This window comes from Amblyraja radiata, chromosome 28, assembly GCF_010909765.2.
Source record: "Amblyraja radiata isolate CabotCenter1 chromosome 28, sAmbRad1.1.pri, whole genome shotgun sequence".
NCBI lineage: Eukaryota > Metazoa > Chordata > Chondrichthyes > Rajiformes > Rajidae > Amblyraja > Amblyraja radiata.
In genome coordinates, this window is record NC_045983.1 from 21,138,437 (window position 1) to 21,164,322 (window position 25,886).

At 41.9% G+C, this 25,886-nt stretch overlaps 1 protein-coding gene across 3 annotated transcripts in view; it reads left to right on the forward strand.

Annotated features, from left to right (window-relative positions):
* The window catches only part of hip1 (huntingtin interacting protein 1), a 205,782-nt gene that overhangs the window by 175,791 nt on the left and 4,105 nt on the right, over nt 1-25,886 (forward strand). For all 3 annotated transcript variants that reach the window (XM_033046044.1, XM_033046043.1, XM_033046045.1), the window contains exons 18-30: nt 644-838; nt 1,481-1,628; nt 2,098-2,184; nt 5,714-5,821; nt 7,818-7,954; nt 8,281-8,391; nt 12,025-12,083; nt 12,674-12,767; nt 13,852-13,952; nt 19,659-19,764; nt 20,032-20,155; nt 24,451-24,512; nt 25,333-25,441. In XM_033046044.1, coding sequence (XP_032901935.1) covers nt 644-838; nt 1,481-1,628; nt 2,098-2,184; nt 5,714-5,821; nt 7,818-7,954; nt 8,281-8,391; nt 12,025-12,083; nt 12,674-12,767; nt 13,852-13,952; nt 19,659-19,764; nt 20,032-20,155; nt 24,451-24,512; nt 25,333-25,441 — 1,441 coding nt within the window. The remainder of the gene's footprint in view (nt 1-643; nt 839-1,480; nt 1,629-2,097; nt 2,185-5,713; nt 5,822-7,817; nt 7,955-8,280; nt 8,392-12,024; nt 12,084-12,673; nt 12,768-13,851; nt 13,953-19,658; nt 19,765-20,031; nt 20,156-24,450; nt 24,513-25,332; nt 25,442-25,886) is intronic.

Here is a 25,886-nt window from a genome sequence, read left to right on the forward strand (position 1 = left end):
GTCCCGGTTAATGTCCTCCTCACACTTTCCAGCACAATCTCATCCTTACTATCTCCAGCACAATCACGTCATGTGTGTATCTTCAACCAATGGTGCTGTGCTGTATTCAGATTGCAGGAGGACGTGTGTGGTGAATCATTCTGTGTTGTGACAACAGATACCACGAGACAATTGCCCTGATCCTCGTGGATCTGAACTGATTCTGGACACCCTGCTGCTGAGGTTGATATCACCAGTTTCCACAATAAGGGCGATATTTGCTTAATCGAGAATGAAACTAGCTTTCGTGTTGCTACAACAATCTGTTTTGGAGTAAAACTTGCCTTCAGATTGGGAAGAAGAGTGATTCCTGGGCGTGAGGCAGGGAGAACGAAGGTTCATGCTGGACTAAAGATTTAATGCAAAACGTGAGGCCAGAGCAAGCGTCATGTAAACTTGAGTTAAATTCTGAGTATCAGTAAACTTTATAAAACAGATAAATGATAATTTTTGGCAATTATCTGCTCATATCATGAATATAGAAAGTGCTAAAAACATTCACCGGACAGAAATTGATCATATTAAGACAGAGAAGAAATTCCCTCAGTAAATCTGAGATGCTTCATTAATTAGTGTCCTGTGTGTCTGACTTCCCCCCCATCAGACGAGCACTGTGATGGTATCAACCATTGAATCGCTGGCGTCAGAGAAGACGGCTCTGAGTCAGGCTGTGGATGAGAAGGAGAGCACATTAACTCTGCTGCGGGGCGAGCTGGAGCAGGCGAAGGAGGCCCTGACTGCGGAGAAGGACAGCACGAATCGAACGGTCGAGGGGCTGCAAAATCAGCTGAATGAAAAGGTACAAGAGAAGTTTATCTGGTCAAAACTCAGGAATCAAGTTGAATTTGGCATTTAAATATCTTACCACACCTGCTGATTAAATAGACTGAGATGAATGTCGTGGCTTTGGGCAAGAATGCACTCTTTTTTGTTTAGTTTATTATTGTCACGTGTACCAAGGTACAGTGAAAAGCTTTTGTTTGCGTGCTATCCTATCAAAGACGAACCTACATGATTACAATCAAGCTGCACAGATAAAGGACATGATTTTTCAACATCCACCACAATTGTGAGGTTGAGGAGACTCCTTTTAATGTCTACTTGAAGAATATTATCTGCACATAATGTGCTAGTAAGGTGTAAGCTTGTATGTGTACTGGTGTGAGCTTCCGCATGGTTCTTCCGTTGTGTGTCTCCCTACAGTCTGCTCATGCTGCTGGGCACAGTGTCAATTGGTTACGCTGCAACAGGGCTTGGGGTGGGCTGTGTAACTGGGCTGGCTGTGTGTTAGGGCTATGCTGTGTAACTGGCGGGTTGTGCTGGGTAACTGTGCCAACCGTGTCTTTCGGATGCACTATGTAACTGGGCTTTGTGTGTGTGTTTGGATGCGCGGTGCAACTGGGCTTTAGTCATGCAAGGTTTATGTACCTGCCTTCTTTAGGAGAGCCATGAGCAAGCTCTGGAGAAGCAGCTGCTCGATGAACAGTTTGCTCTTCTGCGCTCTGCAGTCGAGGAAGCGGAGGGAATCATTCAGGATGCTCTGAATAGGTTGGAGGACCCACTTCATTTTGGCTGCACCAGTTCTGCAGGTAAACACTGAAAGTCAGAGGCTGGCCTGAATTTGAACCAAATATACTTTGTTGTTGGTTCTAAATAATAGAGTGTTAAGTAGTATTGAAGATGATTTACTGTAAGGCTTGAAAACTAAATAACTTTTACATATTAAGAATCTGGGAAGAGATGTGAACATTTTGGGCAGATCATTTCACTATGCGTTAGTACATTGTGTTTGAAGCAGCACAGAGAACTTTTTCTGGATCAATGCCTGGAATGGCCAAATTTTTATATGAGGAATGATTGTGTAGGCTAGGCTTCTATTGTAAGCATTTAGAAGTGTAAGTGGGCCTTGAATGAAATGTAGAAGATGTGGATGTGAAGATATTTCATCTCATGGCAGTATTTAGAACCAGGGATCACCTGTTGAAAGCTTTACTCCAATCTGGGAGAGAAAATTACACATTTGCACCAATCCTAAATGCTTCTAATTTTGTTTTACAGATTATCTCATAACAAGAGCTCAAGCTACACAGGATTCCCTCAGCAGACTACAGAATGGGCATACAAAGTACCTGGCTGACAAAAAAGGTGAGATCTGAGGATTTACCAGTGTGACAAGCATTAACTATTTGGCTTGTAGCGTGTGTGACTTTGTCCAGCCATTTCAGAATTGTATTCAACTCCCCTGGCTAATGCAGGTGGGAACTTCAGTTGTGTTTTCAGAGCAGGTTTCAATAATATCACTAGAAATTGTTTAAGGTTCCCAGCCCTGACTTCATTCAGTAATTTTGGGAAGGATTGGTTTTAAAACTGTGACCGAAATTTGATTTAAGAGAAATTTGCATACAATTTAAGTGGAAAATCTACATTGATGTCAGTGTTCTTAGTCATCCAGAGATTTAGTTTGCGTTCTTGAATATCTATTATTACATCCTCAAAAGCTCACTGTGCAAGAATGGTCCCGTTCTTGGCATCAGGAAGAGGAGCTTTGAGGGCAGCTACAGGCAGGAATATACAAGGAGCAGTTGTGTGAACACTAGAGGCTGGGGCTGCTGCTTATACAAAGCCACAGTGACTCCATATGTACTGTGATCTAACGTTGCTTCAGGAATTGATTAGTAACCTGATGCTGTCTGGTCAGGGTTCCACAGATCTATACAACAGTTCAACACTTGCACTGCTTACGTTTCCATGTGACTGTGTATGGCTTGCATTACTGAAAGTTATCGTGGCTATTAACTACAGTCTCTTCACTCCTCCCTGGCTGCAAATAATCATGCTATTAGAATTGGGTAATTGTAGCCTATGAATGTTTAAACCGAGCACTCTAATGTTGATTTCTTAATAGACATTATTGGTTCAGCATAAAAGGGGTTTGAATTTTTTCTACAGAGACAAATCAGGAAAATAACGTTTCATGGGCTGAATTGTATTTCTCTTATGTTTGTTTATGCTCATACACATTGCAGAACAGTACAGAAGCAGCTCTGCATCTTCTAGACTTGAGATGCAGACTATAATGGGTGTCCTTGATGGCAAGCGTGTAATTAATAGGTGATCTAACATCCAACCCAGAGAAAGGACGATTTTTCAGTCAAGATGTAGCTGATCATGAATCATGCAGGACTGTGCCCGGTTTCTGGAGTCATAGAGTGATATTGAATCAAATTGAATTGAATTTATTTGTCATTCAAAAAATTTGAACGAAATGTTGTTATCATACAGTCATAACAATAAAAAGCAAACAAAACACACAATTACATAAATTTAATATAAACATCCATCACAGTGACTCTCCTCCAGGCACCTCCTCACTGTGATGGAAGGTAAAAAAAGTCTTATTTCTTCCTTGCTTCTTCTCCTGCAGTCAGACAGTCAAACTGCTGCATTGAGGCGATCGAGGCTCCTGATATTGAAGCCCCTGCTGGGCGATGGATGATCCCGCGGCCAAGCCGCGCCGGGTAATGAAAGGTCCTGCGAACGGGCTGATTCAAGCCTTGCGATTTGGGGCAGATGAAGCTGCTGTGACTGGAGCTCCCGAAAAGTCACTCTCCAACCAAGGATCCTCCGAAGCCTCGGAAAGTCGAGTGGCAGCCGCAATCGCAGCGCCACCACAGACTCCGAAAGTCAGCCTGCACTGCGAGTCCACAAGCTCTGCGACCGGAGCCCTCAATGTCGATCCCAGCTGGAGGCCGCCCAGCTCCTCGTTGTTAGTCCGCAGCGCGGACGGTGATATGACACGAAAAAAAGTTGCACCTCCATTGAAGAAAGAGATTAAAGACAAGTTTCCCCCACCACCCCCAACATAATACACAACTAAAAATTGACTATTACATACATCTAACATTAACTATAAGACAAAGAAGGAAGAAAGACAGACAGACTGCAGGTGAGCCGCAGACGCAGCGCCTGGTGTGGAAACAGGCCCTTCGGCCCACTTGCCCACACCGGCCAACATGTCCCAGCACACTTGTCTCACCTGCCAGCATTTGGTCCATATCCCTCTAAACATGTCCTATCCATGGACATAGGAGTCTGAAGAAGGGTCTCGACCCGAAACGTCACCCATTCCCTCTTTCCAGAGATGCTGCCTGTCCCGCTGAGTTACTCCAGCATTTTGTGTCTACTATACATGGACCTGTTTAACTGCATATTAAATGTTAGGATAGACCCTGCCTCAGCTACCTCATTTGGCAGCTTGTTCGATACATCCACCACGTTTTGTGTGAAAAAGTTACCTCTCAGATTCTTATTAAATCTTTTCCCCTTCACCTTAAACGTATGTCCTCTGGTCCTCAATTCACCTACTCTGGGCAAGAGACTCCGATCAAAATCTGGACTGTGTGAAAACTGGACACTGTCAGAAACACACACAAAGATCGGGATCTGATTGTCTGTTTTGGTGATGTTGGTGGAAGAATGAACCCTGTGCAATTGGGGGGAGCTACTCAAACTTATTGATTGAATACCTTTTGTTTCAGAATCCATTAAAGGGTAGACAAGACCTTGGTTTAGCATTAATCAGAAAAATGGTGTATCTGCTAATCTGGGATTCATTCAGTACTTCACAAGAGCCTCTTACTACCATAAGAAATAGGATTGGGAACTGGCTACTCAACCGACCAAGACTGTAAGATGTTCCAACATAAATCCACATTTCTACACTATCGCCATATTCCTTCATTCCCTTAAGGTTCAAAAAGCTATCAATCTCAGGCTTGAATCTACTTAATGATGGAGAATTACGACGATCGTAATCTTTGAGTGAAGACTTCTTTCCATTGGCTCCAAATAAGTGACCCTTACTCTCAGGCTCTGACTAAAGTTCTAGACCCTTGGCAGGTATCAGCCTGTCAACAACTACGTGATCAAATATAACATTTTTTGTCCACGTAAATTCCAGAGAAGACAAGTGTCACTTTTGTTTTCTAGTATTGCTGTTTCATCACTGCAGGGAATCCCATGAACTCTTAGTTGCATTATTGTACAGCAAACATATCCTTCCTTAATGAGTTAACAAAACCACACAACAATCAACGTTTGATTGCACCAAAGCCTCATGAAAATGCTGTCACATTTCATTATTGTTTTACTGCAAACCCTCTCCAGTAATTACTAAAGTAATTTGTCTTCATAGTTGCCTGATAAATATGACAACGTCTGGGTTATTTCTGTGCAAGATTACCCATTTTCTTCTGAATGCCAGCATTTTTTACTCTGTCCCACCTGGTGGCACTTAAATGTCATTAATATTCCTTGCCACTTATCGAGCAATATCAAAAAAAGTGTTTTAAGACTTACTGGGTGTGAATATGGAATGCTTTGTCTCCTGAGGAGTTGCAAATTGAAACGAGTGCTGTACAGCTGGCAGTAAAGTTTCTATTTTTGAACGTGCTTCTTTTACGGATGTGATTTTCATGTCTAATGAAGTTCCAGACACAGAGTGACTTGCACCAAAGTGCATGCCGGCAAGGTCAAAACTTTCAGTGGGGGGGATGATAAAGAGGGAGTAAATTTATAATAAAAACAGTGACTCATTGTACATCATGCAAGTTGTATCTAATATTTTGCACAACTGCGCTGTTTTTAAATTCTCAAATATTTATTTATTTTTCAGACGCTAGCTCTCTGCTGCAGTCAGTGACCCTCTTTACCCATTTGATGAGTGACACCATTGTTCAAGGTAGCGCCACATCCCATATGGTTCCAATGGAGCAGGCGGATAGTAAGTAAAGTCTTTTGTCTGCAGATGGCAGTGTTATAAATCCAATGTCTGCTGACGGTCAGCAAAGCTTTTAACCCATTGGCTTCAGATGGCAGTCATGTTCTTAACCCATTGTCTGCGGACAGTTGGTAATGTTATATGGAATGTATATGGAACCAGCTGCCAGAGGAAGTGGTTGAGGCAGGTACATAAAACATTAAGACAGGTTTAGGGATAGGAAATATTTAGGGGGATCTGGGCCAAATGTGGGCAAATGGACTAGCAGGGACGAGTTCGGCCGAAGGTCCTTTTTTATGTTGCATGTTTCGGACTCTGTGATTCTATGATAAGAAAGAACAATGACTATAAATGGAAGGAGAGAAAAGAACGAGGAAGAAACTTGGGTATGTATGTCAGAGTTTTGAATTTAATAATATTATGGGAGATAGTTTGTACATAAGAATGCCCATTAATCGGGCATTCGTAACCCAAGGAAGGCCTGGCAACAGACAGTGAGTAATGCTGTCCGTCTACTGTCTGCGAGTGAGTTGCTTAATGTGGAATACTTTGTTCTTGCCAACTTCCTTGCAAATTTTCAAACGAAGAGCCACTATTGTCTCATTTGTTGGCCTAGAGATGGTGGGTTCTTGCATGTGATTTGGAATGAATGGTGGTGATTAAGAAATATCTAGATATTTTGATTGCACAGTAAATCAGTGGAATTTGTCTGACATAATCAGTTTTCCCACTGTATCGATCTTTTCTACATTTCCTAATTTCTTGTCATGAGCTTCCCCAGAAAATATGGGTAATTTGGAAATAATTTCATAATTTCAGCAAGTAAATAATTGGACATAGATAATTTCACTAAAGTAGTTTAATGAATCTTTGAGGGATCCAGAACATAGTCTTGAAGTATTGAGCATGAGTCCAAAGAAGCATCCCGACTCGCAACGTCACCTATCCATGTTCTTCAGAGATGCTGCCTGATCTGCCGAGTTGCTCCAGCACTTTGCATCCTTCAGAACATAGTCTTACTTGGGATGGGGTTATTGGTTGGGAGAGATATTTCATCCAAATTGATTTTGATATTCTATCCACATGGCAGTATGTTTGCAGAATCACCCTTTCAGTCATCAATGATTCAAACCTGAGTGCACATCATTCCCAGAATAGCAGCAATGTCAGCTCAGTTCAAGTTCAACCAGAACTTGGGATTGAACCTTATTTTTCCTCTAATCATTTCCTCCTCAATCAAGGTTGATTTGAATTGTCTGACTGTTAAATGGTGTTTTAGGTGCAAGTAGATCTTGGAATTTTCTGCTCTTTCTTCAAAAAAAAGCAGTGATAAATTGTCAATAAAGGGCATCTTTAAAAAAAAAAAAAGATTTAGGTGTACTGAGGATCTTCTTTGATTTTTATATCTTGTGTTTATTCCTGGTGTTCTGAATTTTTGGTGCAATATTGTGGATAGTTAAATAGGTGCTGCACTCCCAAGCACCTTATCTTAGATCTGAGTCTTGGGCGAGGGTGTTGACTGTTTAGCCACAAGGGAATCATAGCTGAGCTTTAAGAAACATACAGCCCTGGAGTAACTCAGCGGGTCAGGCAGCATCTCTGGAGAACATGGATAGGTGATGTTTTGGAATGGGCCCTTTCTTCAGACTAGGAAAGTCTGAAGAAGGATCCCGACCTGAAGTGTCGCCGCTCCATGTCATGCAGAGATGCTGGCTGACCCGCTAAGTTTCTCCAGCACTTTTTTTTTGCAAATCAACATCTGTAGTTTTTTGTTCTACAACTGGAGTTCATTCGTCTGATCAGCTGGTCTTTATGAGTCAGGCTGATCATTTTTTGTTCCATAACTTAGAAGTTTAAAGAAGAACTGTGCATTTAGTCTAAACTGAGCAAATAAGGAGAAAACTTGGAATAAACCAGTTGGCCACGGTGTTTTGCATTCATGATCTTGGTCATACCATTCTGCTCAGACGTTACATTGGTTCTGTTTTCAATTTTTTAGACCTGTTGGATGCGTGTAAGCGGTGTGGCAGTGACGTGCTCTCCTACTTCTCCAATTTGAAGGACTCTACAACACTGAGCATTGCAGATTGCACAAAAGTGAGAGAGAGTCTGAACCAGATAAACGCCATCGCAGAGGTAAGAAGCTGAGTCTGTTCCTGCAAGTTTGGAAAAACTTTGGACGAAGCTGGGAGCAGATTGAGCCAACCTAATCTGCGGGAAGGTTGCTGAATCCACCCTGAGTTACCTACACTGGTTCTCCACCTGCGATCAGCTGAAGTAACACAGTTCAAGACCTGGGGCTGGGATGTCTTGTCAATGTGTAACACCAACATTTAAGATAAAACATATCTCTATCAAATACCACTATTTGTGCAGCTTATGAAATTCCATATTGACTGAGTTTGCTATGAATTCTCTCTCCCTTGTTACGCGACTGACTGTTGTATATACGTTCATTTTAGGAACTGAGGCCTAAAGGAAGAGACATCAAACAAAAAGAACTGGGTGACCTTGTGGAGCAGGAGATGTGTTCCACATCAGCAGCTGTAGAGGCAGCTACTGCGAGGATAGAGGTGATTTGGTTCAGTATCTGTGCTCATTTCACTAGCTAGAACACAAAAATGGTACAAAGGTTTTCGGTTACGCCGAGAGCGGATTTCTGGAGGAGAGGATATAGTTGAACATGAAGAGTATACTTGCCCAAAGGCAAGATCAATTTTTCGGATATACGTCTGTTTGTGAGAAAAGAATGTGTAAAAAGGATATGTTTCCTAGAGTTTAGAAAATTGAGATGCGATCTCTCAGTGGGCATAACCTTAGAATCTCAGTAATTTGCAGCAGCAAAGGGAAGAATTTGGTCCATTGAGTCTTCGACCTGTCAAAATAAGCTATTTGGATTAAGCCCTCCTTCCCAGCTCTGTCAGTACCTATGTAGGTATAGTATAGTATAGTATATCTTTATTGCCATTTTCCTGAGTACTCACATACCCAGAGGAAACAAAAAAACGTTGCTCAACCATATCAAAAATAGGTAATGGCAATCACATGTACAAACCTATAAATTGTGTGCAGGAGGAGCCCCCTTGACTCCTCAAGCACCTTCCACCATTTAATAAGATCATGGATGATATGATTGCGATATCTACCCTTGAAAACCTTTCATCCCCTGCTTAACAAGAATTTATCTACTACCGCCTTAGAGATCTTCAAAGATTCATCTTTCACTGGACTTTGCGGAAGAGTGTTCAAATGATTCACAATATTCAGTGAAAACAATTAGCCTCAGCTCTGTCTCAAATTAAATTTAAATTTCTTTATTTATATAGCACATTTTTAGTCAACTTGCATTGACCCCAAAGTGCTTCACATAATTACATCCACACACACAGGCAAAGGTGGGTGAAGTGTCTTGCCCAAGGACACACACAGGCAAAGGTGGGTGAAGTGTCTGGCCCAAGGACACAACGACAGTATGCACTCCAAGCGGGATTCGAACCAGCTACCTACCGGTTGCCAGCCGAACACTTAGCCCATTGTGCCATCTGTCGTCCGTAGGGTCAGCTAAAAGGGACAGCTCCATAATTTTAAACTAATCTCGAGTTCAGATTGTCCTACGAGGAAACATTCCTTCCATTTCCACCATATCAAGACAACAGAACCTTGTATCAGTCAAGTCATGCCGAAGGAGGGCACAGTGGCACAGCTGGTAGAGCTGCTGCCTCACAACGCCAGCGACCCTGATTCGATCCTGACCTCGGGTGCTGACTGTGTAGAGTTTGCAGGTTCGCCCTGTAACCTCGTGGCTTTCCTCTGGGGCTCTGGTTCCCCCCCCCACACCCCAAAGATGTGGTGGTTTATAGGTTATTTGACCTCTGTAAATCGCCCCTAGTAGTTTGTAGAGAGAAGATAAGAAAGTGGGATAAGGTAAAACGAGTGTGAATGGGTGATCGATGGTCGGCTTGGAATCAGTGGGCCAAAGGGACTATTTCCATGTTGTATCTTTCAATTAATCATGTATCACTGTTAAATTACAAGGTACAAGACTAGCCTGTCCAACCTTTCCTTACATGGCAAACAGTCCATTCCATGTTTTAATCTACTAATCTTTCTGGACTGCTTCCAAAGCTTTACCATCTTATTTAAATAAGAAGACCAATGCCATACAGGGTATTACATATGTGGTCACATCACATCCTGTGTAACTGAAGCAAAACTTTCATACATATTTAATTCCCCTGACGACATATGTTCATGTCATAGGAGCAGTGTTAGGCCATTTGGCCCATTGAGGCCACTCCGCCATTCATTCACGACTGATCCATTTTTTCCTCTCAATCCATTCTCCTGCCTTCTTCCCCATAACTCTTTACACCCTTACTAATCAAATATCTGTCAATCTCCGCCTTTAAAATACCCAATGACTTAGCCTCCACAGCCATCTGTGGTAATGAAGTTCACAGATTAATCACCCTCCAACTAAATAAATTCCTCCTCATCTCCTTTCGAAAGGCACATCCTTTTATTCTAAGACTGTGCCCTCTGGTCCTAGACTCTTCCCACTCGTGGAAACATCCTCTCCACATCCACTCTCTCCAGGCCTTTCACTATTCGTAAGCTTCAATGAGGTCTCCCCTCATCTTTCTAAACTCCAGCAAGTACAGGCCCAGCGCCGTCAAATGCTCATCACATGTTATGTGTAAGAAGGAACTGCAGATGCTGGTATAAACCGAAGAAATACATAAAAAGCTGGAGTAACTCAGGCAGCATCTCTGGAGAGAAGGAATGGGTGACGTTTCGGGTCGATACCCTTCTTCAGTCTGAAGAAGGGACTCGACCCAATCATCCCAGGATCATTCTCATAAACCTGTTCTGGATCCTCTGCAACGCCAGCACATCCTTCCTCAGATATGGGTCCCAAAACTGCTCACAATACTACAAATGCAAACCCTCGGCATTACATCCCTGTTTATTTATTTTCCAGTGCTCTCAAAATAAATGCTAACATTGCATTTACTATCCTTACTACCAATTCAACTTGCAAATTAACTCTTATGATGACATTCCATGAGATTTCTTAATGAATGTACCTGCATATAGTCTACTGTGAATCATGCACTCAGATACCCAGTTCCCCGAATGTGTTTATCCAGATACCTTTTAAAAGTGATGAGGATTTCTCTCCCAACTGTCCTATCAGGCAGTGAATTCCAGCCTTCTGTCGCACTTCAGGTGAAATAAAATTCCTCAGTTTCCTGATTATCTTATTGCTTATATTAATCTTTACCTCTATTGACCACTTTCTAAGGGAAATGGATTATTGCTGTTCAGCTTAACCAGTGGACCTGTGCTTTTATATAACACCTATAAATCTTTCCATGTCCTCCTCCGTTCCAAAGCAAACAAACCCAGCCCAGTGAATCTTTCCTCATTGATTGAATTATCCAGCTGTGGAAATGTTCTCATTAATCTCCTCTGTACTTTCTCTAGCACCATCGTATAATATGGAAATGTTTATAGTATTCCAACGGTAGTCTAACTGGTGCCTTACACTGTTTTAGCATGACCTTTTTTCTCTTTTATTCTATACCTTGATCATTAAAATAAAACATCTCTCATGCTGCCTTAACCACTTGATATATCCATCTTCCAACTTCACCTGTTTGTGCATGCACTCTCCATCTGTATAATGCGGGTATTCTATCATTTGTCGGTCTTCTGTGCCTTATTTGTCCTTCTCAGACTTGACAGTCATTACACTGCACTCTATCCGCTAAGGCTTCCTGGAGCTGCCAGTTGCTAACCACGTTAACTGCCCTTCCCATTCCCATAATAACTTTCTGACCTAGGCCTCCTCCATTGCTAGAGTGAGGCCAACGCAAACTGGAAGATCAGCACAATCCCAAGGTATTAACAGTGAATTTTTCAATTTTAAGTAAAATACCCCCTACTGCTCATGTCTTCCTCTTGACCCTCCAACACAGTTGAAACACATCTTACCTGAAACACTGTATCTTTCAAACGGTTACATTTGTCGAAGCTGCACTTTCTTCCAAGTCGCAGTGCAAGAGTAGTTTGACATGATACAGTATTCTATTTCTTCGCCGTTAAAATTCTGACCAATTCAATAGGATGACATTTAGTTGTTGGATTGCAAAGCTGTCAATGATTAAAACTGTTTTATTTTCCATTTAAAATCTTGTATCCAGGAAATGCTGAACAAGTCAAGGGCAGGAGACACGGGTGCAAAGCTGGAGGTGAATGCGAGGTAATTGCATCAGCCTACATCAAATTGGGACTGTTGCCCATTGTGTACAGTTTCAATATCAAGTTTCTGGCTCAAAGGGCCTTGCATTCTTCAATGGGAAAAGCAGTTGTTTGGGACTCTGAGAAGAAATGTCAGCCATCTCCCGTGTAATCACAACTTATCCCTGTTCAGCAACTTAAATGCCCACCTGATTATGGATGTCTCAAATGAACCTCTCTGCCATGATCTTCAATAGTATTTTCTGATGGCAGTATGAATCTGTGAAATTGGACCATTTTCACACCACCTTTAGATCTGAGGTGGGAATAGCAGTACTTGTTTATTTTGTTTTACGTTTAACTTTTTTTGAAGTAATTTAATTAGCTTATAGGCTTTGAATCTTCCCGTGGTATGATCCAGCCAGCCGTCAGTCTTTTGCAGCTGTTTTGTGCATGGATCCATTTCCTCTTAGTGTAATGGCCATTGGTTCAAAACATAAAATTGATTGGTTCACTGCTCTTTTCTTCCTTTTGACCAGAATTATAATGGACTACTTTAAATCATATTTCCATCCTCAAGTTTGTTTGTGTCAACTTCATTCTTTCTTGTAGGATCCTTGAATCTTGCACAGGCTTGATGCATACTATCAAAGTGTTGGTTCTGTCATCGAAGGATCTACAGAGAGACATAGTGGAGAGTGGAAGGGTAAGAGCCTTGTAAAACTTGCTAATAGAGTCATGTGACACCAAAGCAAACCCTTCGGCTTCCTGAGTCCACGCAACCATCAATCGCCTATTCATGTCAAGCACGTTTTATTTTCCCCACATTCTCATTAACCCAGATATTACCATGCGCACACACACACTAGGCGCAAATTACAGTGATCAATTATGTGGGAAAAAATCCACAAGGTTATGAAGCGAATGCACAAACTCCACGTAGATATGAGTCATTGGAACTGTGAGGCACTAATGCGTTGCTCCTCTTGTTGAAAGCATAGAATTTTTCAATTATAAGATGTCACTTGTTAAGTTGCTAGACAACTTATTGATAATATACATTAAAACATAACTGAACTTAATTTCTAGCCTCTTGTGCATGCCTCACTGCTGACTGCACCCACTGTGCTGCTCCTTACAATGCCTGAGCCTTGAGCTCTGCAATTTCTTCCCAATTTAAATATCTTAAAGCCTTCATTAATCCAAGCATTCAGTCATCTATTATCATTGTCTTGTGCTTAGTCTTCAATTTTTGTCTGATTACTCGCATGTGAAGTATGAAGGAACTTTACTGTTAATGGCGGTATATAATGGTGCTCCCTGCTATTAAAATAGGTTTGTCATCAATACATTTTCAGGGGCAACGTAATAGCAACAGTGGCAAAGACTTGCAAGACTACTTATGTATAAACCAGCTAAAATTCCATGAAGTTGCTTTTACCATTTTGTCCAATGAGCTGATGGCACAAGGTCAAGAAAATACTGCAGGGAATATATTTAGCCCTCTTTGCAAGGTCATACTATATTATCCTCAGCAAATTATCAGAAAGCCACTCTTCTGATCATTTGTGATTCAGGCAAAGGTCCCAAAACAGATTCCTCCGCTGCACTGATGTTGAGGTGATTTGTATGAGTCTGGATTTCCATTTCCTTTTGCCACTGGTGCATGGAGGATGGGCATTTGGATGAGATAATTGATCCAGAACATCTAGCAAGATGTTTGAACCTTCAGCACAGGATGGGAAAGTTGAGAGAAAATGCCATGAGAAATTTGTGCTTCTTGTTAACAGGGGGCAGCGTCCCAGAAAGAGTTTTACGCCAAGAACTCCCGATGGACTGAAGGCCTCATCTCTGCATCAAAGGCTGTAGGCTGGGGAGCCACTGTATTGGTGTAAGTATTATTACATTTCTCAGTCACCTATGTACTTTGTCACATGTGCAGGTGTGCTGTTGAATCTGGATCACAGTTGCAATCATATCTGGTTAACACAGATCCAATGTGAGTTTAAGTATTTAGCATTTGGCTACCTCAATAGGTTTGAATATTCCACTAAAATACATGAATTATTTTCCGAGAAACGGGATTGTTAAAGCATAGGAGAATTCCATTTGGCACATCGGATCCACATAGTACGATTTAGTTAGTTTCATTATTCCAATCTTTCCTTGTTGACCTGAAAATAATTTTCCCTTGACTTTCTATTCAGTTCCCTTTATGAACCCTGATGGGCTTTATCACCCTTACAGAGCAGCAGTTTCTAGGTCATAACCATGTTCTACATTTTTAAAAGCTAATTTCTTCATATCATTCCATGCCTTATGCTAATCTCTGTAAATCTGTCTTCGCTTATTGAGCTGTGCTCTAATGGGATTAGTCGTTCGCTACATTTCTTTAATGAATCCAATCTTCTACATTTTTGTCAAAGCATTTTTCAACCTCCTTTGCTCTGAGTTCAACAATCCAGTTTCTCTGGTCAGACATTGTGGCTAAAATCCTTCATGCCTGGAACTATTGTTGTGAATGTTTTCCTCAACCTCTCTCAAACTTTCACCTTTCCTAACGTTTGATGGCCACAATTACACGTGGGGTACTCTATTTGCGGGCTAACCAATGTTACAAAGCTTTAATATAATGACACTGCTTTTGCACTCCAAGCCTCTGTTTATGAAGCTTTAGATCCCATGGACTTTACCAAATACATTCTCAATGTGTTCCACTAGCTATAAAGTTTCACAAACATAAATATCTCTCATCCATATAAATTAGAAAATGCCGTTTCATCCACAATGTTGTTCTTCATTCTTTTTTACCAAAATGGATCATTTCACACATCTCTGCATTAAATTTCGCCAGCTAAATTGTCTACACATTCTGCCTGTGTTGCTGCAGTATATCACGATTCTCCTTACTGTCTACCTCATCTCCCATTTTTGTGTCATTTCAAAATCTTGCCCTGCTGCTCATGCCTCATCATTGACAATTTATCCAAAAAAAAAATGGGGAACATCACTGTCTTTCATATTCCAGTCTGAAAAACAACTGTTTTCCACCCTCTGATTTCTATCATTAAGCCAGTTCTTTATCCACTCTGGCACTGACCCTTTTACTCCATGTGCCACAGTTTGACTAACCAGCTTTTTATGTGGGACTTCGTCAAGTGCTTTCTGAAAATCTAAATAAATGACATCTACTGCATTACCTTGATTGACCATCTCTCTTACCTCATCAGAAAATTAAATCAGGTTAGTCAAATGCAAGTTTTCTTTAATATATCTGTGCAGGCTTTCTTTATAATCAAGACCTCTCTAAGTGCCTTTTAATTCTTTCCCTGATTACAGACTCTAAGAACTTCACCATCATTGAGGTTAAACAGACTGATCTATAATTAGTGGTGGGTGTTTTGTTATCACTCTTTATGAAAGGGCACTTCAGGAGGATTGGAAGTTTGTAACACGCTCTCTGCCTTACGATTCACCCCATCCAAATCAGATCACTTATTTTCTTTCAACACAGCTAGCTTTTCTATTTCCCCATTTAACTTTCCTTTATCTTAGCTACCTTCTTTTCATTGAGTAAGCATTCCCTCTGCTGCCTTCCAGACACAGTCCAAAACTAATGCCAGATGTCCATGGAGGCAAGAAATGTGGATATTTAGGAGATCAGATATTTGTGCAATTCCAAATATCCACAAGAGAATGGAGTACAGCGTGATTAGGTGCTGGACAGGAGAAGCCAGGTCACAGTTATTTGCTCCCCTACAATTATAAATCTACAGTTTGAAATATCAGTATTCTCATAACAGATTTTTGTGTCTACATCTACTGTAATACGCAAACTATTATTGTAAACTTAGTCTTAATTTGTCTGATGATTAATGAGTTTAAAAATCTGGCACCATTGCTGAGTTCCTCCTAGTCCTTGCCTCTGGTGTAGACGTTCCATGAAGTGACAATTTTCACTGGAAAAGACTGAGAATTTAAAGAGGAATCCTACAACAGTTACCCTGCGGTAGACACAAAATGCTGGAATAGCTCAGCGGGACTGAAGAAGGGTCTCTACCCGAAACGTCACCCATTCCTCTCCAGAGATGCTGCCTGTCCCGCTGAGTTACTTCAGCATTTTGTTTTCGAACTTCGATTTAAACCAGCATCTGCAGTTCTGTCCGAAACAGTTACACTGCTACAAATACTGTTCTTGTTTTCAGATTAAGCAAAGAGCAGTACAGTACAGCATAAGAACAGACTCTTCAGCCCTCAATATCTGTGCCGAACATGATAGCAAGACCAAATCGTATCTGCTGACATGTAATCCATATTAAAAGGAGGAAAGATAGCATCAAAGTTGCAGGCAGTTTCTCAGAAGATTGCAAGTGACAGCAGTTTCTGGAACTGGGGATGTTCATTAAGATAGAGACATTGGGCTATCGGTGTGCTCCACACATTTGTAAGAAAAGAGGAAGGTTGATAACTTTTTCAAAGGACCAAGGATGTTGCAGTGGTGGATGGGCAAAGCTTTGATATCTGTGTCATTCATTCATTTATTTTCAAGATAAAAATGTGCACTGAATATGTTTGTTGATGTGGAAAAGGAGAATGATAGATTAAACAAAGCAGCTCATGTAAGTAAGGCCACAACAAATGTAATGAAATATTAGGTTTATATAGAATCTAAGATTTGAGATAGATAGAGTGATACAGTGTGGAAACAGGCCCATTCAGCGCAACTTACCCACACTGACCAACATGTCCCAGCTCCACTAGTCCCACCTGCCTGCGTTTGATCCATATCCCTCCAACCTGTCCTATCCATGTACCTCTAACTGTTTCTTAAATCCATAGGATAGTTCCTGCTTCAACTACCTCCTCTGACAGCTTGTTCCATACACTCACCACCCTTTGTATGAAAAGGTTATCTCTCAGATTCCTATTAAATCTATTCCCCTTCACCTTAAACCTATGTCTTCTGGTCCTCGATTCACCTACTCTGGGGAAGAGACTGTGAATCTACCTGATCTATTCCTCTCATGATTTTATACACCTCAATAAGATCACCCCTCATCCCTCTGCGCTCCAAGGAATAGAGTCCCAGCCTGCTCAATCTCTCCCTATAGCTCAGACCCTCTAGCCCTGCTGGCAACTTCCTTGTAAATCTTCTCTGTACCCTTGGTTAATCAGTGCAGTGGTTGCAGTGATGCAGTGGTTAATCAGTACAAAGCTTAACCAAGCCAGTTTTGGGCTCATCACTATATGACAGAATGACTGAATGCTGTGTTAATAAAGTTTAAAGCAGATTTACTATGATGCTGCCTTATGTGCCACGAAGGAAGAAAACTCGCACTACATTTTCATTAAAGTAGAACATCATACAATCATTTAACGGAGGTGTTTAAAATTATAGAAGCGTGAGATAGGATCAAATAGTTAAGGGGCCAACAAATATACAACAAACATTAAATGCAAGTAAAATAGGACACAGCAAGAAAAACATTTTATAGTTAAAATTAGAGTAAATAGTTGTAAGAATAAAGCTGTGGCGCAGAAGCTCTGTCAGTAGAATAGAATAGAAGTAGAATAGTCAGAAGGAAAAGGAAATAAAGAGATGTGAACTAAGCAAGCGCATGGAATCAGTAGTTTACATGCGAAACGATAGAACTTTACTTATCCCAGGAGGGAAATTGATCTGCCAACAGTCATAAAACACAAGATACATGAATTTAAAGTGACGAGTGGGAAGGGTCGGGGATGTGCACAGATTGGGGGGGGGGAGAGAAATGGAGTCGGTCTACACCTTGACGGAAGGGGGAGAAGTTGTGCAGTTTGATAGCCACAGGGAAGAAGGGTCTCCCATGGTGTTGTGTACTGCATCTTGGTCGAACCAGTCTGTTGCTGAAGGTACTCCTCAAGTTGACCAGTGTGTCATGGAGGGAGTGAGCTGTATTGTCCAAGATGCTCTGCAGTTTGAGGAGCATCGTCCCCTCCAAGACCACCTTGCATGAATCCAACTCTGCCCCCAAGACCGAGCCAGCCTTCCTGATGAGTTTCTTGATCCTTCGCCCTGCTGGAACACGGCAGCGAAGAAGATGGCACTGGCTACCACTGATTAGTGGTATTTTACTGCATTTTACTGCAGACATTGAAGGAGCGGAGCCTTCTCAAAAAGTACAGCCAGCTCTGTCCCTTCTGGTACAGTGACTCAGCGTTCCTGGGCCAGTCCAGTTTGCTGTCCAGGTACACTCCAAGGTATTTGTACTCCTTGGTAAAGTGCACATCCACACCATTGATGGAGACAGGGGACAGGGGTGTCCATCTCCTCCTAATGAGTTGCAGGTGATTCAGCCCACACCACTCAACATCTTGTGATTTCAAAGCATTAGGTCATATCACAGAACAAAAAATGAAGCTGATAGTAGTGATACACGTTCAATCGATATTATCAAGTTATTGAGTATGTGATTGCCTGAAATATGGCTATTTATTGGCAGTGTAACGGTCATCATGCTTTATCATTGTATTGTGGACCAGACAGGAGTTTTGGGATTTCCACATGTACAGTTTAATTGAGAAATCCTGAAGTTACTGTCAGTGAATCAATACTCCTCCACAGTCAGCTGTTTGTAGCTTCGATTTGAAACTTTTGGGCTACGTCTAATTAGCTAGAAATTGTGTGTTTTTTTTCCATTATGCAAAGGTTCATAACTCCTTAATGTGACTGGATACATAGCTAACCTTGACATCATGGTCACTGTATGCCACAGATCCCGAGACCTAGCTGAAACAAACTGTCAGGAAAGTGGAAATCCACCCCACAGTGAACACTTGATGTTTGTGGGCAGATAGAGGTCAGCTGTGGACCCATCGGTTGACTATATAATACAGGCCATCAAAGTCTGGAGTTAATATGCATGAGAAGAGGTTTTATTGGGCAATAATGTATTTTATAGCTGATGTGATTCAACTTTGGGACGTGTATTTACTGATTAAGTCCTTGGTGTCGTTTTCATAGATGCATGTCTACTTAATATAGAGTTATAGTCCTATATCACACAAACAAGCTCTTCGGCCCAACTGCCCATACCAACTAATATGCCACACTACACTAGTCTCAGCGGCCCGCGTTTGGCCATTATCCCTCTAAATCTTTTCAATCCATGTGCCTGTCCAAATGTCTTTTAAATATTGTTGGAGTACTAGCCTCAACTACCTCCTCTTGTTCCATGCACCCACAACCCTCCATGTGGAAAATGTTGCCACTCGAGTTCCTGTTAAATCTTTCCCCTCTCACATTTAACCAATGTCCTCTAGTTCTTGATTCCCCTACTCTGGGGAAGAGATTCTATGCATTCACTCTATCTACTCCTTTCATGATCTTTACACCTCTATAAGATCACCTCTCAGCCTCTTGCACCCCAAGGAATATAGTCCTAGCCTGCCCAACCTCTCCCTATAGCTCAGACTGTCAAGTCCTGGCAACCTTCTCGTAAATCTCAGTATAGAGCTTGTGTTAGTAAATTATATTCTTACTCTAATTTATTTAGCAGTGTTGAGATTTGATGGATGGTCTGGAGCCTAACTAGCTTTCTTCCATGTGTCTATTCAGGGATGCTGCAGACTTGGTTGTCCAGGGAAAGGGGAAGTTTGAAGAGTTAATGGTGTGTTCTCATGAGATTGCAGCCAGTACAGCACAACTGGTTGCTGCCTCCAAGGTAAGTCATCATGTTTATTCACCCATGTTCGAGACATACAATACCTCTATATTGGCATGATCCAGTTGATCGCAATACCCCTCCTTGAACTCTCTCTTTTGCATCTTTCCCCTTGTTGAATACAGATGAGAGCTATTCATTTAGGACCTGCGCACTGCACCTGCCTCCACACATAGATTATCCCTTTGTTCCTGAGAGGGACCCACTCTTTCCCTGATTACCCTCTTGCTCTTGAGAAACTTATACTCATGCCGCCTTCTTTTGTAGGTAAAAGCAGATAAAGACAACTGTAACCTTGGAAGGCTGCGGGAAGCGTCCAAGGGTGTTAACGAAGCCACAGCCAAAGTAGTGGCTTCCACCAAATCGGGAAAGTTCCAGATTGAGGAGAAAGGTAGATCACTTTTGACATTATGTATGAACCTGAATGAATATAAAGGGGTGGATGGTGGGATGTGTGGCGGGAGGTGGATATATCCATTCTATACAACTTAACAGCAAAATACTGCAGACACTGGAAACATGGACATATTCAGTAAATCTGGCAATATCTGTGGGGATAGAAATATAACTAGCCCTCCAAATCACTTGTAGGAGCCATTCATGCTTAAGTGAGATACTGTTAGTATTTTGTTTGGATATTTCTAGCTGTATCATTTTTGTATGCTTGGGGGAGGGATTTTGATACGTAGATGGGCGTGTCTACATCTGAGGAGGCTAGCGAAGCCACAGGGAGTGGTCAGATCAGATTAGCCTGGGGGATTGAAGAGACGATAGTTCTTATCACACAACACAGTAAGAACGAAAAGGTACAGCTTGTATAAGAATTAAGAGGATCAGATATATTCACTTGTTATCTGTATTACTACTTCAATAAAGGACTGGAAATAACGACTGGAAGATTTGTTTTTACTATCAGCGACTACGTAAGTTCTTTCACTCTGACATTCCCGAGTAGTAATGGCAATTAAAAGTTGGACATTGGAAAGTTATCTAATCTGGGGAACAGAGGAACGACTTGTTCTTCACCAGTATTCTGACCAAGGGTCCTTGACCTAAATTATTTGTGTGTTTCTATCTCTGCAGCAGCTTCTTGACTTGTTGAGCTTTTCCAGAATGTTCTGTTTCTTGAGTGTGTTGCCTTTTCATTGATGCGGATTGGGATGCATGCTAATGGAATCATCCTGGAAAAGCAGAGTCTGTGGCAAATTGTACACTTTTAGCTGGAAATTTTAATACTGATAGTTAAAAGTCACAAATTACATCATTTTAACAATCTCTGGCAACATTTGGAGTATTTTATGAATTTTTATAATTCATCAGAATGACTGAATATTTCAAATAGTAGCAGCAAAATGGTCACCAAGTGGAAGTTGGTGGAAGTACCACCCTGTGACACTTGGTTATCTTTAATGTAGCAACTTCCCTTTCCTCATGTTGAGCGATGGTTATGTAGTTGGCAACAATCTTTCCCACGTAATATGAGGAGGAAATCTACCATTCCTGAAAGGCCTTCAATCAGCGTTTTACCTCACTTCGATACTGAAAAGGCTCTTGTCGAGTTTGCAAGTGCTATCATTTGTGACCGTTGTAAAGCATTCCTCTTTGTCTGGATTTAGAGGATTGTTCATTCATCCTCCTATTCTTGACCTGTAATTTAGATTTAAATTTTCACACAATATTTTATTTGGTTGGAAACATTTCCGTTAAGATAAAACAGCGGCCTTATCTCCCAGAAATGTGGTTTAGATGGGATGTTAAAAGATATGGATATGATTGGAAAAAGTTATGTTGATGAACAGAGCCTCCTTAATATCACCAGAAACAGAATAATTGGCCGTTGGCTTTTTGTTCTTTATGGAGTAGGATGCACAGAATGTCCGTTACCGAACAGTCATGGGAGTTGGGTCATTTCCGGAGAATAATAAGATGATTGAAAATCTTAGAAGAAGTGTTTTGTTATGACCAGCTCTTCCAAATTGTAATTGCCGACAGCCACAACACACAAGATACACAAAAACTTGAAATTAAAAGTGAAAAAAAGAAAAGGACAAGCGACTGTTGACTGGCTGCCATGTGCACAGCGCCTTCACCGGAATGAACCGGAACGAACAAACAAATGAACGCAGGCTTATCCCCTGGGCAGAGGATTCTAAACAAGAGTGCGCCCCTCCCCCCACACCAGGGTCTCCCTTTGTTCTCCCACCGTCCCTCAAGGGGGTCCCTCCATGCCGGGACCCCATTGTCTTCCCCGCCCCCTCCTCATACGTTCCACCGCTACCGAGGCTCCCACTGCCGCCGAGGCTCCCGTGTCGCTGAGGCCTCATCACCGCCGAGGCTCCCGTTGCTGTCGAGGCTCAAGCTGCAGCCGAGTCTCCCGCTGCCGCTGCCGAGTCTCCCATCGCCGCTGAGGCTCCTTTGACCCAGGCAGGCCTCGCCGCCCGGCTTCTCCGCAGTGCCGTGAGAGGCCTGTGGGGTGAGTCGGGCCAACCGGGGGGGCGTTCTGGTCGTCGGTCGTCGCTCCAGTTATCGGCATCCCGTTTGTTCGGCGGCTCCCGGGGATAAGTATTTAACCATAAAAATTACCAGATACTTAAGGTTTATAGCTTCAAACACGTTTGATTTTTAAAGTGATGTGCTTTAAAAGGCATAAGGTTCCAGGTTCTATCTGTAGTTGGGACTGAATGACTGTAAGTGGACTTCAGTTGGTCTCCAATCCCTGGGCCAAGGTGTGGAAAATCATTCAGTGTTCCTGCATCTGATGGCATTATTCTTTTTTATAAAGGGTTGAATTTATTATCTAATTCCTTTCATGAACCCAAGATGTCCCAAACCCTTTGGGCACTTCATCATCCAGCACCTAGACGCCGGGGTACCTATGCAAAGATTCTGTTTGTGGATTTTAGCTCTGCATTCAACACCATTGTGCCAGAGCTACTACACTCCAAACTCTCCCAGCTGACCGTGCCTGACCCCACTGTCAGCGGATCACCAACTTCCTGACACACAGGAAGCAGCATGTGAGGCTGGGAAAGTACATCTCTGATCCGCTGACCCTCAGCATAGGAGCACCGCAAGGCTGCGTAATCTCCCCTTTACTCTCTCTACACCAACGACTGCACCTCCACAGACTCCTCTGTCAAGGTTTTTAATTTTGCGGATGAAACAACCCTTATTGGACTGATCCAGGATTGGGGGATATCTGCCTACAGACAGAAAGTGACATATCTGGCGTCCTGGTGCCATCGCACCAACCTGGAGCTCAATGCTCTTAAGACAGTGGAATTAATAGCAGACTTCCCTGCCCCCCATTCATCATCAACAACACTACAGTCACAATTATGGAGTCATTTAAGTTCCTCGGAACCATAATCTCCAGGGATCTTAAATGGGAAGCCACCATCGACTCCACAGTCAAAAAGTACCAACAGAGGATGTACTTCCTGGCAGCTGAGGAAATACAACCTGCCACAGGCAATGATGGTCCAGTTTTACACTACCATCATAGAGTCTGTCCTCATCTTCTCCATCATGGTCTGGTTTGGCTCAGCCACCAAGCATGACATCCGGAGGCTTCAGCGCATCGTTCGATCAGCCGAGAAAGTTGTTGGCTGCAACCTTTCCCCCATTGACGAACCGAACACTGCAAGGGCCAGGAAGCGAGCGGATAAGATCATTTCTGATCCCTCTCACCCTGGCCACAAACTCTTTGAAGTACTTCCCTCTGGGAGGGGACTCCGGACTGTCAAAGCTGCCACAGCCAGACATAAAAACTGCTTTTTTTCCCACGAGCAGTAGCTCTACTCACCAGCCAAATGTCTGTAGCCTCTTTTTACTCCTTTACTTGTATGTACTTTATTTTCACATGTTTAAATTATAATGTTTTATTTTTAATAGTCTGCTGTATATGGTGTTTTTATCCTTTTGTGAGCAAAGCACCAAGGCAAATTCCCTGTACGTATACATACTTGGCTAATAAATTTTTATTAATTTAAATTCAATTCAACAACATGATACAGTCTACATTCATTGTCATAATTTTAAAATTCTAGCTGAGAAATGTAATTTAAGGGCTCACAAATGGTAATGAGTTAGTGGCCAGACATTTCTTAATGTTCATGGTTGACGATTACATATTAGCCAGAACACTGAAAGAGCTTCCCTGTTCTTCAAAATTATGCAATGTGGGTTTTGCACCGAGTGAGAAAGCAGAAAAGGTTTCTTCTGAAGGACAGCACCTTGCCAGTGCAATACTCCCTCAGATCAGCTGTGTCAGGATCAGGAAGGAATTGCAGGTGCTGAGTTAAACCGAAGATGCTAGTCTGGGGAAGGGTCTTGATCCGAAACGTCACCCATTCCTTCTCTCCAGAAATGCTGCCTGTCGCGCTGAGTTACTCCAGCTTTTTGTGTCTATCTTCCCTCAGATCAGCTGTTGGGTTTTCCACGTTTGTTTGGATGTAGCATTTGGGCCACATGGTGCAGTTTCTATGTGTAGGCTGATAGGAAGGAAGAGCTTTTGGGCAAATTATTGGACCATACCTACTGCCCACAGAACTATATCCAGCAAAAAAATACTTCTGTTAGTAGCAGAAGATAAATTGCAGATGAGGAACCATATCTTGTGTATATTCTGTTGGTGATTTTATTTTTCCTTATGCGTGCTCTGCCACTTTCATTGATTTGTTCCAGATACAATGGATTTCTCCAGCATGACACTGACACAAATCAAGCGACAGGAAATGGATTCGCAGGTATTGTAAAACTATCATTGCATGGCTCTCTGCTTTTTTCCATTGTTTCTTGAAGTGATGAAAAAGACAAAGCGTTTGGCTGATTATATCTTCCAGTTCCCTTGAATTAAGTGCATCGTTCATGTAGCATGGTCCACCAGCAGGGGTACAATTTAGGGGAATAAACATTAAGCTTGCATTCCAATCAGAGTTAATATGTTCTTTAATAAATGAGATAGTTGGAAGCCACAGCTTGCAGCTTATCAGAAGCTGTACCCCATGATGAGAATCAGACAAAGAATGAATAATTAGTTCTCTGTCAGGTCAAAAGCTGTTTTGCTGTCAGTGGAGAGAACAAGATTGACGCATGCTCAGGAGTTTTTGCTTGATTACCATTGTAATGGTAATAATGTTCTCTATGAGTTTTTCCTTGAGAGGTTGAACAAGCGATCTGAAGAAAAAAATGGGATTGGTGAGCCTCTCATGCTCTTCATTTGTGTTTTTAATCTGTACTATAAAACTGTAAAGTCGCTGAAAGTTCACTTTGAGACAGGTTCTTCTGCAAGAACACAAAGAATGGTTAGTGGGTGTATGGAACGAGCTGCCGGAGGAGGTAGTTGAGGCAGGTACTATCACAACTTTTAGAAACATTTTGACAGGTACATGGATAGGACAGGGATAAGGCCCAAATGCAGGCAGGTGGGGCTAATGTAGATGGGACATGTTGGTCAGTGTGGGAACTTGGGCTGAAGAGCCTATTTCCACGCTGTATGACTCTATAACAGGGTGAAATAAAAGTGTAAATGTGTAATATCTTTATGTTTTTATCCCTACCTTGAAGGTTCATGTTCTAGAACTGGAAAGTCAGCTACAGAAAGAGAGGGAGCGTCTGGGTGGACTACGGAAAAAGCATTATGAGCTGGCAGGAGTCTCTGAAGGCTGGGATGAAGGTGTGTGCAATTTAATTTCAATACCAACTGAGATATTTGGAATAGTAATGATAAACTGCTCACCAGGGCCACAAAGTAATCACCAGCAGTAATTGGGCCGGGTGGGGTAGGCAAGTTTATTGCAAGTCCTTACACCTGTTTGCAAACAGTTTGTGCAACACTTATTTTCTATTCACTACCAATGTTTTATGGGTTAGAATTCATGACTGGAACTAGAGCATCACCTTTTTAAACCATTCCCAGGATACAGGCTTTCCTAGCACCTTGCCAATATTCATGTTGGTCCCCCAGAACATAAATGCCTATTTTTCTCTGCACTATGCAGTGGAATATAAATACAAAGATAGATTTGATGATACATTCAAAATTGATCGTTGTTTTTTACTGAAAACCATTGTTTTTAGAAAAACAAATGAATTGCACGTCATTTGAACAATTTGTTTTC